The sequence below is a fragment of the Triplophysa dalaica genome, chromosome 16 (assembly GCF_015846415.1).
Source record: "Triplophysa dalaica isolate WHDGS20190420 chromosome 16, ASM1584641v1, whole genome shotgun sequence".
NCBI lineage: Eukaryota > Metazoa > Chordata > Actinopteri > Cypriniformes > Nemacheilidae > Triplophysa > Triplophysa dalaica.
Window position 1 is genome coordinate 348,400 of NC_079557.1, and position 14,934 is coordinate 363,333.

General features: G+C 41.2%; 3 protein-coding genes across 9 annotated transcripts in view; 2 read left to right on the forward strand and 1 right to left on the reverse strand.

Moving 5' to 3' along the window:
* The first annotated feature begins 2,511 nt into the window (after positions 1 to 2,511).
* fgf2 (fibroblast growth factor 2) lies at positions 2,512 to 6,229 on the forward strand. The gene is made up of 3 exons (XM_056769159.1): positions 2,512 to 2,757; positions 3,914 to 4,017; positions 5,868 to 6,229. The coding sequence occupies exons 1-3, from the start codon at positions 2,580 to 2,582 to the stop codon at positions 6,051 to 6,053; spliced, it is 468 nt and encodes a 155-aa protein (XP_056625137.1). The 5' UTR covers positions 2,512 to 2,579; the 3' UTR covers positions 6,054 to 6,229.
* A 156-nt stretch (positions 6,230 to 6,385) lies between these two features.
* nudt6 (nudix (nucleoside diphosphate linked moiety X)-type motif 6) lies at positions 6,386 to 11,379 on the reverse strand. Its single transcript, XM_056769158.1, has 5 exons — positions 11,063 to 11,379; positions 10,694 to 10,897; positions 8,742 to 8,797; positions 7,747 to 7,801; positions 6,386 to 7,426 (listed from the first exon to the last, which is right to left on the reverse strand). The coding sequence occupies exons 1-5, from the start codon at positions 11,253 to 11,255 to the stop codon at positions 7,053 to 7,055; spliced, it is 882 nt and encodes a 293-aa protein (XP_056625136.1). The 5' UTR covers positions 11,256 to 11,379; the 3' UTR covers positions 6,386 to 7,052.
* Positions 11,380 to 11,389: 10 nt separating this feature from the next.
* afg2a (AFG2 AAA ATPase homolog A) overlaps positions 11,390 to 14,934 on the forward strand; it is a 17,435-nt gene continuing 13,890 nt past the window's right edge. For 3 of the 7 annotated variants that reach the window (XR_008909218.1, XR_008909219.1, XM_056769157.1), the window contains exons 1-6: positions 11,536 to 11,836; positions 12,176 to 12,300; positions 12,391 to 12,548; positions 13,470 to 13,528; positions 13,618 to 14,190; positions 14,422 to 14,551. Coding sequence is in view for 5 of the 7 variants with exons in the window: in XM_056769157.1 (XP_056625135.1) it covers positions 11,710 to 11,836; positions 12,176 to 12,300; positions 12,391 to 12,548; positions 13,470 to 13,528; positions 13,618 to 14,190; positions 14,422 to 14,551 (1,172 nt within the window). In the remaining 2 variants the exon portion in view is untranslated. Of the gene's footprint in view, positions 11,509 to 11,533; positions 11,837 to 11,874; positions 12,070 to 12,175; positions 12,301 to 12,390; positions 12,549 to 13,469; positions 13,529 to 13,617; positions 14,191 to 14,421; positions 14,552 to 14,934 lie in introns of those variants that run through there. The other 4 variants (XM_056769154.1, XM_056769155.1, XM_056769153.1 and 1 more) reach the window with 4 other exon arrangements.

Sequence of the window (14,934 nt, forward strand, 5' to 3'; positions counted from 1 at the left end):
GGTATCCTAAACGAGATGATTAAACACGCAGACCAAAAACTTACACTCGCCATCCTCAAACTGTTTAATATCATCTTTAGTACAGGTATATTTCCCACAATCTGGAACCAAGGTCTCATAACTCCAATCCATAAAAGTGGAGACAAATTCGACCCTAATAATTACCGCGGAATATGTGTAAACAGTAATCTAGGTAAACTCCTCTGTAACATTCTTAACAGCAGACTTCTCCAATATCTAAACAACCAAAACATCCTGAGAAAATGTCAAATTGGTTTCCAACCCAAATACCGCACATCCGATCATATATACACTCTTCGTACCTTAATTGACAAAGAAACAAACCAAAATAAAAGAAAGCTCTACTCATGCTTTGTTGACTTCAAAAAAGCTTTTGACTCAATCTGGCATGAGGGACTTTTTCTTCAGTTGATTCAATGCGGCATCGGAGGAAAAACCTACGACATCATCAAATCAATGTACACCAATAACACATTTGCAGTTAAAATTGGCAACAAGCACACAGACTTTCTCTCCCAGAGTCGTGGAGTGAGACAGGGCTGTAGTCTAAGTCCTACACTATTTAACATTTACATGAATGAATTAGCTGGAGCTCTAGAACAGTCACCAGCACCCGGCCCGACCTTACAAGACACCGAAGTGAAATGTCTCCTGTTTGCAGACGATCTGGTGCTGCTGTCACCCACAAAAGAAGGTCTACAGCAACATCTGGACACCCTGCACACTTTCTGCCAAACATGGGCCCTATCGGTTAACCTTAAGAAGACTCGAGTCATGATATTCCAAAAAAAGCCCAGTAGCCAAAATCAACATCAGCGTTTCAAACTAAACAACGTGCCCCTAGAACACACCAAGAACTACACATATCTTGGTATAAACATTAGTAACACCGGAAACTTAAACAAGGCTGTGAACGACCTGAGAGACAAGGCACGAAGAGCCTTTTACGCCATAAAAAAGAATATCAAAATTGACATCCCAACCGTAATCTGGTTGAAAATAATACAATCAATTATAGAACCAATCGCGCTGTATGGAAGTGAGGTTTGGGGTCCTCTCGCCAACCAAGAGTTCAGCAGATGGGACAAACACCCAATAGAGATTCTGCAAACAGAAATGTGTAAAAACATTCTACGGGTACAGAGAAAAACTCCAAACAACGCCTGCAGAGCAGAATTAGGACTGTATCCTCTAATCATTAAAATACAAAAAAGAGCTTTAAAATTCTACACACACCTTAAGAACAGCGACACAGACACACTCCATCACAAAGCCTTAAGTCATCAAGAGCTGAGCCCAGAGAGAAACCCCTTCATCCAACTGATCTCACAACTAACTCTACAACCCCAAACATGCCCAAGTCAACCCCAAACCCCAGCCAGACTAAACCAAATGATGAAAAGACAAAAAGAGAAATATCTCCAACACTGGACAGAAGCAACAGCTCAGCAAAGTAAACTGGAATGCTATCTGTCACTAAAGAGAGAATATAAAGTGTCAGAATAGCTCACAAGCGTATCAGACCCTAAACTAAGAAAAGTGTTGAGCATGTACAGACTCAGTGATCACCAGCTCACTGTAGAGACGGGCAGACACAGACACACATGGACACCGAGAGAAGAGCGACTGTGTCCACACTGCACACACAATCAAGTGGAAACAGAGCTGCACTTTCTCCTCTCCTGTCCCAACTACACACACATCAGAGAAACATTCTTCCCCCAGTTTACAAACTTACACAAAGACTTTGACCAGTTTCAACAAAAGGACAAGATCTCATACATACTGGGAGAAAAGTCAAGAAGCTCAAACCTGGCTGCAAGATATGTCAAGTCCTGCCACGACCAAAGAACAAGCAGCACAACACAACACAACACAACACTGACAGAACAACACACACAAACTGACACTATCACCCTTATTGAGAACTTTAATTAAAACTGTTTTTCTGTTTATATTGAGATGTATATATATATAGATTTTTACTTATAGACTTTTAATTTTATTCTATCTTATTTTTGATCTTAATCTGTATTTCTGCATGTTTATATTTAATCTTGTGCTTTGGCAATGTAAATTTTCTTTTATCATGCCAATAAAGCTCCTTTGAATCTTGAATCTTGAATCTTGAATCTTGAGAGAGAGAGGGGGAGACAGAGAGAGAGAGAGAGAGAGAGAGAGAGAGAGAGAGAGAGAGGGGGAGACAGAGAGAGAGAGAGAGAGAGAGAGAGAGAGAGAGAGAGAGAGAATCTGCTCGGCTGTGAACAGGACAGAATTAGAGACAGACAGCAACAAACGCTCGCTGCCGTCAGACTTCATCTCTTTGGTTTTCTGGAGGATCTTCTGGGATTCGGTCTTCGCTCCGTCAGATGTGAGACGCAGTTGTGCAACAGCTGGAAGAGTTTTAACAGCTTCAATGAGACTCCGCGGGTCTGCGGGCCACCGGAAGGAGACGGGGGAGGGGGGGGGGGGAGGCGCCGGGAGGCCACGGAGGGGCTCCGGTGCTGCGGAGGGGGGAGGAGAGGGAGAAAGCGAAAGAGCAAGGGAGAAGAGGAGAGATGGCTGCGGGAGAAATCACTACTCTCCCGGCCTCTCCCGACGACGGGGCCAGCGGAGGATTTCCCACGGCCAACTTCAAGGAACCCAAACGATTGTACTGCAAAAACGGAGGATACTTTCTGCGCATAAACTCGGACGGCAGGGTGGACGGCATCCGGGAGAAAAGGGACCCACACAGTGAGTGGATTTATGGCTTCATTTTCTGTGGAAACACAGAACAGAGAGAGAGAGAGTGAGAGAGAGAGAGACAGAGAGAGACAGAGAGGGAGAGCGCTAGAATACAAAGACTCTTTATACTTAAATTAGGCCCTGATGATGTCACATTTCCATGTCAACATGTGTGTGTGTGTGTGCGTGCGTGCGTGCGTGTGTGCGTGTGTGTGTGCATGTGTGTGTGTGCATGTGTGTGTGCATGTGGCTCGTGAATGTGCTCCGCATCTAAACATGTCCAGTATAGACATTCTTACACACGTTTGTGTTGATCTGATTGTTTTCACACATCACTTATAATTTCATCCCTGTGCATGAGAGGTAAAATATCTGAGAAAATCAAGTTACTCCGAAACGAGTCAATTCAGAGAAAATTGAGAGATGGATGATGACGTGAGTGCTTGTCGCTTCTGAAAGTTGAACTTCTGGCCGCTTGGGCCACGCCCACATCCAGACTACAGCTGTCAATCATGTGGCTGGGCTCCCACTGAAGAGATCATGTCATTGGCTGGGGGTGTGAACACAGCTTTATACTAACTGTTAGATATTAAAGCATTAAGCCCCAAGAAGCAGTGGCTTACAGAGCATTTTACCACACCTAGCGCTGTTATATAATACACTGTAACCCCTTTTATAAAACGGTTATTCGATAAGCAAGGTTTCATAAAATAAAATAAAATTACATTTAGGCTATGTAATGCGGTCAGCGGTTATAAATCGGGCTTTTTATAATGGCTTAGAACTCGGCTCAGCCAATCAGAATCAAGGACCAGAGCTGACCCTTTAATAAATATATTTAAAACCATCCTCCAGTTCATTAAAAATGTGTTTAATGATCTGAACTGACAGCGACTGGAGCTTTAAAGACCTCAGAGGTCAACACACTGTTGAAATGATCAACTCATTATCAACTTAACAACTCAATATACCAGAAACACTTGAGCAGTGAACCACCAGCAGAACTCATTCATTCATTCTGGACATGAAGCTGTTTCTCACTTTCATGATGAAGATGTGAACTCACGTGAGAAGGGTCGTGGTGTTCCTGCTCCTCCTGACCTGAACAAGACCTCACATATATTCAGACACAGAAGATGTGAAAGTGTGTGTTTGTGTGTTATAGTTCGTCTGCAGCTTCAGGCGACGGCTGTTGGTGAAGTGTTGATCAAGGGAACCTGTGCCAACCGTTATCTGGCCATGAGCGCTGATGGACGACTGTTTGGGACGGTGAGATTCTCTATAATCTCTAAACTGAGACTCCTTTAATTTTTTTAGTCTTCCACACACAGTGTTGTTGTCATTAGTTGCTGTCATTAAATCACTTTTCACTTGATGAAGTAAAGTAAGAGTTATATAATATCAGTAACTTGTGGTGTCAGTGAACCAAATACAGATGTAAACAACGGTGGAATTGACATCACAATTCAAAGTCTAACTTAAACATCCATGCTTTAATATTCTCACATTTGTAATACTTTGGTCAGTAAATAAGAGTACTTTATGTAGTTTAATATCATTGATTTGAATGAATTAAAAGAGCCGTTTCATGTCCTTGAATCACTGAACTCATCAAGGTTGATATATAATATAGAAAGTCATTAATATTAAGTCATTAAACACTTTTTGTAGAGAGTCATTTGTTCAGTAATGACACTGAATATGTTATTATTTAGTAGGGATGTAACGGTTCTCGGTAAATACATTTGTGCGCTTGGACCGCGGCTCATCTTAAATCTGAAGACGCATTTATAATATGTTTTTTTAGAAATTATAATGCGTAAAACAAACTCACAAAGTTCAGATCATGTATGTTTGTGATGGACACACATTTAATAGGCCTGCCTACAAGAAACCAAATAACGTAACGTTAGACAAATCTTAATAGGATTGAGGTCTACTGTAAAATGAGCAGTCATCTGTTTCATCACGTGGGTATGGTGAGGTGAGACCTGAACACCACATGCTGCTGTTTAAGTTACTGGATCTGTTTCATTCCTCTTAAAGCGACAGCGTCATATTCCTGCGTCTGTTTAAAGTCAAATCACTCAACAGCTTCTGTAACTTCAATCACAGATGATTCCTCCTTATTTAATTTGTACATGTGCAATGTTATGTTTTATTTGATTACTTTAATCCATTTCTACCTTAAAAGGTATACAGTTTCTTAGTTTAAATTCTGCTTTGCTCTGTTGTTTTATTGGTGCTGTTACTTGTAGCTTAATTATTTGTTCTTATTTTATTTGTCAGTAGTCAACTTTTCCTGAACATAGCACAAACTGAACCGAAACCCTAAAACCGTGACACAACCGGACCGTGAGTAATCTGAACCGTTACACCCCTAGTAACTAGTAATATTTACTTTTAAGAGTAACTTACTCAACACAGTTGACGTGAGAGCTCAATGCTTGTGAATTGATGAAATGTGCATTACAGGTTCAGAACTGGTCACAGTTAATGTCTTTGCACACACACTAAGACATTTTCTTTTGCATTTTTTGTGGTTTAAATTGTCAAACGCCTCTCAAAATGCTTGCTACCGATGGGAAGAATGAAGAAAATCGATGTGATTGACACAAGGAGCTCCGTATTTATATTTTAACGTGCAGAAATTTCGGACACAATGTACAAAGACCTTAAGACTGTAAAACTCTCTGACCTGTGGGTGGAAATGAGACTTATTAACTTGTGAAGTGATAAATGTGTGTGTGTGAATGAGCTGCATCTCAGGTTTTCAGGGGCCTGACCACACAATCTTTAGCATGTTTCTTTACACTGTCAGAAATGATCGCTGAACACACGCACACAGGTCATTATGTTGAACAATGCTTACATTGATGAGAGAAGTGTTTCAGCACACGGAACGAACATTTACAGCACAAACAAACCTCACACACTTCTTAGACTACAACATCAAGTCACATAAAAAAGAGGTTTGAAAATTCCTCACAAATAAAATCCAACTCTGTCCCTTATTGATTGATTTTGACTGTGTTTCACATAGAAATACACAAGAATAAAACACTCATAAACATCAACAACATACTGAAGGCTCTCTCTCTCTCTCTCTTGTACCTCAGAGAAGAGTCACGGATGAATGTTATTTCTTTGAACGTCTGGAGTCCAATAACTACAACACCTACAGATCCCGGAAATACCCCGACTGGTACGTGGCTCTGAAGAGAACAGGCCAGTATAAATCAGGTTCTAAGACCAGTCTGGGCCAGAAGGCTGTTCTGTTCCTCCCTATGTCTGCCAAATGTTGATCAAGAGATGCTCGGCTGACCCTCCCTCCCAACCACAGATCCACTGACGCACACACAAACGCACCAGAAACTCAATGAGCTCTTTGGAAACCCAACAGAAGAGGTTAAAGGTCATGGCTGCACAACTTCATTCGGAGGTTTATTTGAGATCTCGACACAAAATGAGTCAACAGAACCCCACAGATATCATCCATCTTTCCAAAACACCCGATTCCACAAGCTGAAGAAAACACTGAGAGTCACCGTAGAGATCATGAAAGTTGTGACTGTATTTCTTGATCTGTGAAGAAAGTTCCAGATCTTCAGAGGAATGTTGAAAAAGACACAAAATGTGAGTTTATTTAATGCTGCTTCTCCGAGTTTTATTCTTTACGCAGACGGCATGATGTATTTTAGAGTTGATCTATATTGTGTTTTCATAGAAACTAAGAGATTGTGAGTAAACAGGTTGAGTTGCATTACTGAAGGATCCAAAGCAACAACAAAAAAAGATTGATTTGTTTATATGTCGCTTTGGCTAATGATGTTGCGTTACAGTTGTGATGTGTGTGATTTCTCTGGTATATAGTTGGGTTGATGTGCCAGTTACACACTATCAGTGTTCGCTGGGATTTGCGTCACACTTTACCAGCTGAGCTACAGGAACACAGAGAGAAAGATACAAATCAAGCTAAAATAGTTTCACTGGACACAAAACTTCAGAGGTCACAGAACACCATTTATTCATTCTAGAGAATTATAAGATTAAGAAAATCCCAGGTCATATTTCACCTCGAAACCAATGATTAGTGTTTAAGGGCCATTAAAGCACTTTATCGCATATTCACATTTTTTAAGAATCAAACTACCATGAAATATACTTACAGATACAACTCATGACCGTAAAAAACAGAACAAAATAAAAATCTGAAAAAAAAAACTGTTCATGCAAAACAGGTTCTTTTGATTTGGAGGTGAAATAACACGCAGAGGGTTTGATGTGCGTGTGTTTCATGTCTCTTAAACCTCTGGCAGCGGTCTGTGGTAGAGCTGATAAAACATTCCGGAATACACGGCCGGCAGCTCCTCCACACACAGATCAATGTTGTGAAAGCCTCTCTCTAAACCGTGCAGCAGAAGTTTGGCTATTCGACTGGTGATGGGCGTCGTCTCGGTGGTCTTAGCTAATTCAGCCAAATCCAGCCAATCGCAGCGCAGACACTCGTGAGTGCAGAAGTTAATGTCGTACGAAAGTGGGTGGAGTCTGCAAATGAGGTACATGTCGGACATTCCGAACGCTCCGGGATGTTTGTGCTGCTGACGGATGCTGAGCAGAGATCGGAATTCTGATCGGACCCCAGTTTCCTCAAAAACCTCACGGACCGCTGTGTCGCCTGAAATCAAATAGTCAAGAAGATCACGCCACAAACATGCTAACAAGATAGGAGCTGACATCACATTTACTGCAGTATGAATGTTATAGCTGTGATCTTCACATTACTGTAACGTGTGTTATATGTGCATAGTTCACAAACACACAACACATCAGCTGTATACACCACATTATTTCTTTAGAAAGACTTATATTTCTCAGATTGTGATTATTGAAGAATGATAATCATGCACTTAGTGTCAATACTGAGTGAAAGAAAACACAACACATCCAGATGTGATGAAGACAACGACTGAACCACACAGCTGATGTGAATCTTACCAATGTTTTCTCCGACATCTGACAGACCACCAGGAAACTTCCAAGCATTCTGAGTCTGTCGAGAGAGAGAAAAAAGCAGTTTACTCTAGTCTCACTATTTGTACTTCTCTCAAATATATCCATATATTTTTATGAAAATATTCTAACTATGAACGATCTCTCTGTCTATATGATATTATTTTCGTAAAGAGATTGTGGACCGGTGAGGTGCGTGTAGAGTTATAACAGTAAAGTTGAAAATGCTGCTAGTAATGAAATGTTCTGGAGTACTTTTATTAACAATTACAAATATTTAACAGAGCACAAAACAGTTTTGTTTAACACTTTTCTGTTTGTCACTTATACACCATCAATAAAGACTAATTCATATGAAATAAATGTGATTTCCTCACACAAAACTACTTTTATAGCAGAATATGCTGCATTTATTTCTGTTGAAGGATGTAAAGTCATATAGAAGTGAAAGTGTTGTATTAGCAGTGAGAGGTGAGTGTGTAGTTGTGTATCCAGCTCACAGAAATGACTTTCAGTCAATGTTTGTTCACATTAAGGGACTTTTAACTGCACACGCTTCTCTGTGTGATATTTACCTGAAACTAGGGCTGTCAAACGATGAATCGTGATGAATCACATCCAGAATAAAAGTTTGTGTTTACGTTATATATGTCGTTGGACTGTGCATATTAATTTTGTTTTTAAGAACACATACACATAGATGCATATATTTAAGAAAAATATCAAATATAACAATTAATAAACGTTTATTTAGATTTTAATTTTTTGGTAATTATAAATAATACATTTAAATATTTCCTTAATATATAGACAAGTATGTGTAGGTTTTGTTTTTATAAATACAAAATTAATATGCACAGTGCACAGATATATATCATGTAAACACAAACTTTTGTTCTGGATGCGATTAATTACGATCAATCATTTGACAGCCCTACCTGAAACACAAACTCACACAAGTACACACACTCACACGGTACCTTATTCCTGTCCTGAACAACGAGAACTTTACCACATGATTCATTCACAACAGCACCTTAAACACACAAAAGAGCAAAAGATGTGGACACATGTGTTGTACAGAGTGTGTGTGGTCTTCAGACACTAATCCTCCTATAACACACACAGACGGGTTAACACTAGCACTGACAAACACCACATGAGCAATAACAGGGTTATAGATGTGACATATAAACACTCAGAGAATGTATTTGTACCCAATGTACTGAACCATCGGTTTCATCTGAACTAAAATCAGTCTTTACACAAGTGTTCCGTTTTAAAAAAGGGAAATAAACCTGCGTTATGGATGTGACAAAAAAAGACACAGTTTTTGACAGACTACTGTAGGTATTTTGAAAGATCTCTATGAATTAAAATGCACAAACCTGAAGCAATAATACACAACAAATGAAGAAAGAGATGCCTCTTCGTAGAACATTAAATAGTTACTTTATTTTCATTCTCAAGTGTCCATTCGTGAGGAGTTTATGGCGCTATGATGATATGATAAGATGATATTTTATTAAGAATTAGTTAGCGCATAAGCTTACACAAACTAACTATGAACAATACTTCTACAGCATTTATACATAAGAATTGATGTTTCATCATTTACTAATACATGATTAAAATCAGACGCTGTCACTAAACTTAAGTTAATGGACCATGAACTAACTGTATTGACATGAACTAACGTTGATAAGGATTAATAAATATGGGAAAACTTTACGAATGTTTACCAATACCACCTTATGGTGTTACCAAATATCACGCACTAAAAATAAACAAACGCTTTATAGACCTCACATGGATATTTAAACCTCCAATTTAGCAACTCAGGGGCCAGATGCATGAACTGCTCAGATGAGTCTTAGATGTGAGTCCTCTCTTTTATTTCTTCAGGACTGGTCATAACGACATTAAATCACTTATATAATAAGGTCGATCGGGCTAATTGAAATATGAAAAGTAATACTGATAAGTCCTAAACTAACTCCTATAGTCTGTGAGAATAGCTGTTGAGATGCAGTCTTGAGTTTCTTTCTTCAGCAGAACACAAAAGAAGATATTTTGAAGAATGTTGATAACCAAATTGACTTCCATTGTATGAACACAATACACATTTTACAAAATATCTTTTTTGTTTGAGTGAAGAAAACTTCAGAAGAAATACAGAATAACAAACAGATGAGAGTGAATAATTGATGTCAGATGTTTGGGGTGAAGTGTCTTTAATCTTGCTCCTGTGGACCTGCAGAGTTTTTACCGTCACATGTCTGTGATTCTGAAGATCTGGATCCGCTGCTTCACGTGTGTTTGATTAGACTCTTCAGGAGACCTCTTATCTCACACAACCACACACAACCAGACCAACACCCAGCACCTCTTCATCAGCCAACATCTGCTCCAACAAATATATACACTGTGCTCTTGTTTCTGAGCTCCCTGATAACAGCCACCAGCTGATAATACACCACTGAGTGATCAATGACTGTGTGATAACTCCCAGATTTCTTTACTGTGCTGATAAGACAGTCATCATAAAACACAGAGATGAGGATCTGAAGGAATTATTCAGTGCTGGAATAGGATTCCAGAAACCACACACGGCATATATATGAGATCAAACACACACACACACAGACACACATACACACACACACACACAGACACACAATTGTGGGCATGTTTGAACATGTCTGTGTTTGAAGAGCATCATCTGTGAAGAACATGACTGAAGTGCAGCATCTGCTGGTCAAACAGGGAACCGCTACTAATAAACACTCAGTCACTCACAGCAGAAGTGTATTTCAGAGTGTTTAATCAAATATTTTACTCACAACAACATCTGTATAAAATTTGACTCAGCTTATTTTTCCACTTAAAGTTTTATTTTCAATGTTATGAAAAGTGTCTGTCGCTCTCTTACCGGCGACTCCTATTTGATGTGTGGCAAAGTCCGGCAGTCTGTCCGGACCCGGTCCGACCCAGAGGCTGAGAACGGCCACATCTCTACGGGCGTGATGGAAGCTGAACCCGTGACACGCAGCTGCCGCAGCCAATCGGCTCTGAGTGATGGGAACATGCAGCCACACGGCGACCCTCCCCTCAGACCGCCACTGACCCAGAGATTCTAACACACACACAATTAAACTTTATTTTATAAAACATAATCATGGTATTTATTCGCACATTGTGCTTTTCCTGTGTTTGCTGTGTGGACTCCTGTGGAATATTCATAACGTGATAACTCACTACTACAGTAAGATATGTAACACACGTGACGTCACACATTTACCCCGCAGCAGATCTTTAAACTCGTCCTCGTTTATTTGCGGAGGAAAGTCGCGCACGGTCACACCACCGAACCGATCCACATCCCCGGAGAGCAGAGAACCGCGGAGCCGCTGCTCACAGCCGGAGCTGAACCGAAGCGCCCCGACAGAAATAAACTTACTGACTCTAAGAGCCCTACAGAGGACCGCAGACATTATCCAACACTAAAACAACCTCACGTACCGTAGTTGCCGTATTATACGCTCACTATTAACAGTTAGGGTCATTTAAAGTCTCGCGATGTCAGACTGCTCCGTGCAGTTTCTTGTCGCTCTCGCGGTACTTTGATGTCATGCTCCGTCCTATCGGCTGCGGAGCGCCACATGTAGTCGAACACTTCCAGTTAAGTCTTACAGTGAATGACCGCTGCAGTGTCGTGGTAAAGAATGGGGTCAGGATATAACCGAGGTGTGATGGTCCTTGTTTTAATGTGTTGTTATTCTTTTTGTTACAACCACAAATATGTATTAGGGAATATTACCGTATTCTGGATGTTTTACGGTAACGGGAGGAGTTGAACTCAAACCGGGAAGTTCGTGCACACATGTGGACGAATGTGTGTGTGTGTGTGTGTGTGTGTTTAACACATGTTACAGCTAAACAAGCGTCATGTCATCAAAGAAAAACAAGGCGAAGAGGAGAGTGAGTGAAGGAGAAAAATCCGCTTTACTGTGCGATGAAGCGGGTTCATGTGCAGCGAGCGGCGGTTTCACGGTCTCTGACTTCATATCGAGAGGTAACGGGAGCGCGCACTGGCTTTATTAACAATCATAACAAATAAGTAACGTTACATTCTTCAGATACCAAGACGTTACTTTTCAGCTGCCGTATAGAATTACACTTTGCACATTTAAACGCGCGTTCATATAATGTTTTAGCAAAGGATAAAATAAGTCAACTCGTATTTTTACCAGAAATGAAGATAACCATGGCAACGGCTACAGAGCGCTCGAGCGTCTGCCTGTGACGGTCTGGCCCTACAGTAGTTTATCATTTGTTTTGTTTGTAGAACACGAGCTGATGTGTCAATTAAAAGCTTTCACATCAGACTGAGTGTGTGTTTGTGTGTTTGCAGCTGATGATCAGACCCCACAGCGATGCCGTTCATATCTGGCTCAGATGAGTGTGAACACTATGAAGGGTGTGAATGTCTGTATTGGGCAGCCGGTTGTGATCACCAGCAGCACTGGGCGTCAGGAGGTGTGTGTGTGTCACAGAAACCTCAATGGAACTGATCAGTCTTGTATGTTTATGAACACGTGTCTCTCTGTGTTTCTATTTGTGTTGCAGGTGTGTGTGGCGTGGCCCACGTGTCAGTTTCCCGCCAGGCGAGTGGGTCTTCAGTCCAGCGTTCAGTTAAATCTGAGAGTCAAACCTGGAGGTCATGTGACGCTGGAGCCCATCACTGGAGCTCTTCTGCCGGCCGAGCACATCCGTCTGTCCCTCACGTACTGAACACTGTGTCAATCTGTCCTCATCATCCCAACACAACATCTCTTCTCTATAACACACACTAGAAGCAGAATTAATACACAAATCAGTAACAGATCAATACTTATCTGTATTCACAACTCTAAACTACTCGTTTTTAAAGGGGAACTCCGCAGAAAAATGAAATTTCTGCCATGAATAACTACAAAATTAGAATGTGGTTCAGGAGGTTCAGACTCTGACATTCTGCGCTTTGAAAGAAAATGAGAAAGCTCCTGAAGTTCATCAAAACGATCCTAATTTGCGTTGCGAAGATGATTGGATGGATGTCTTAGTCTTGTCTAGCCACGTGAGGGTGAGTAATTCATGGCAGAATTTTCAGTTCTCGGCGGAGTTCCTCTTTTAGTGGACATTCACATTTCTTGTCTAAATCCACACTGAAAAGGCCAGCCGTGCCCCTTCTTTCCTGTCTGCCGTTGCTTAGCAACCTAGTCCACGCTTCCCATTAACGAGGAGGTATTAACGAAGGATATATGGATTATTTGCATGAAAATACCTTTCAATAACACTGATACTAGATTTATTCATGTTGTGATCATCTGTGTCAGCTTCTTCACTGAGCGTTTCTGTATGGGTCCAGTAAACGAGTAGTTGATTGGTTGGTACTCGTCACATGACATGCAGTGCACCTGTAGCGTTCTGAAAAGTCTCATTGCATGCCATACGTCTACATCTGCGCACACGAAAAACGCGAAATGTAAACGGATTGACTTGTAAAGTTACGCACAACCTTATACAGAAGTGAGCAAGTGTCTGAGAGAAGGGTTATAAACTTAACTCTCACATGTACAGCTGCTTTGTAACAATGAAAATTGTAAAAAGCGCTATATAAATAAAGTTGAGTTGAGATGTGGAATTCCATTTTTTTTTTATTACAGACCAGAGGACAAAGTGATTAATACAGAAGACTTCAGGAAGTATCTTCTTCACATGCTGGGTAACACAAACACTCTTATAGCACCTTCAGACATCAGATTTTCACAAAGCTCACTTGAGATCTTTTCTCTCTCTCTCTCTCTCTCTCAGACAGTCGGGTTCTTCTCCCGGGGAACAGTTTGTCTGTGTGGTACTTTGGGCGTGGTTGTGTGATTAGGGTGGAGTCAGTTCAGGGTGTAGATGGAGTGACATTAGAATCTGTCAGCAGCATTCACCAGACCTCCGTGTCAGACAGAAGCTCTCTGGATCTGTCATCGCAGCTAGAGCAGCTGTCAATCAACCAGAACCAGTCTCAACCATCAGCCAGTACACCCAACAGACAGCACAACTCTTCACCTCTGACCCCTCTGTCCCCCGGCACGCCCTGTGAACTCATCCAGCCGTGTCCACCCGAGTCGTCGTTCAGTCCCGACACCCCGGATCAGTCTGCAGCGTTGAGTCTGTCTCCATCTGCCGGTCGCTCCGGGAGTGACACCTTTTACACCGTCTGCAGCTCCACCAAACTGAGCGTCTCTGACTCCTGCGGCCCAGACGAGAGCTCGGAGGAGCAGGAGAGGTCAAAGGTCACTTACAGTATGATTGGCGGGCTGAGCAATCAACTAGAGTTGATCAGAGAGACCATCCAACTGCCTCTTAAACACCCGGAACTTTTCAAAAGCTACGGTGAGTCAAGTCTGCATTGGACAGAGAGCACAACACACTATGTAGTGTGCTCTATACATGTGAGTTCTCAGTTTGCACAGCATAACCTGTTTTTCTTCTTTGTTTATATCGTAACTGTGCTGCTTTTGTGACAAATAGACTGTATGGATTGTGTAGTGTGTGTATAGAGTACTGCAAGTGTCTGGTCTGAATATATGACGTCATGTGATGTGGTCGTGTGTTTGATCACAGGAATCCCACCCCCTAGAGGAGTGCTTCTGTATGGCCCACCCGGCACAGGAAAGACCATGATTGGACGCGCGGTAGCCAATGAAATGGGAGCACACATGACTGTGATCAACGGCCCTGAGATCATGAGCAAGTGTGTGACAGACAGATATATATCTGAAGAATTTGGTTCCAAAATGAAATAGCTCAGTTTTTAAAGCGTCCCTAACACACAGGGTTTCTGCCAATCTCATATTAATCTTGAGTACCTATAGAGTAGTATTGCATACCTCGTATCTTTGATGATTATTTAGTTTGATACCATTTATAAAAGAGAGATACAGCTGTACCATTATTAACAAAATCACGGACATCAGTTTCACTCACTGCATGCGGTTCATGTTTGGCATCTTTTAGCGCTGGGACGGCTCCATATATCAGTTTCAAACCATCTCCAATCAACCAACAAACAAACACCTTTAACTTCACAATATATCCTCTCTCTCTCTCTCTCTCTCCTGCACACAAGTGAAAGTG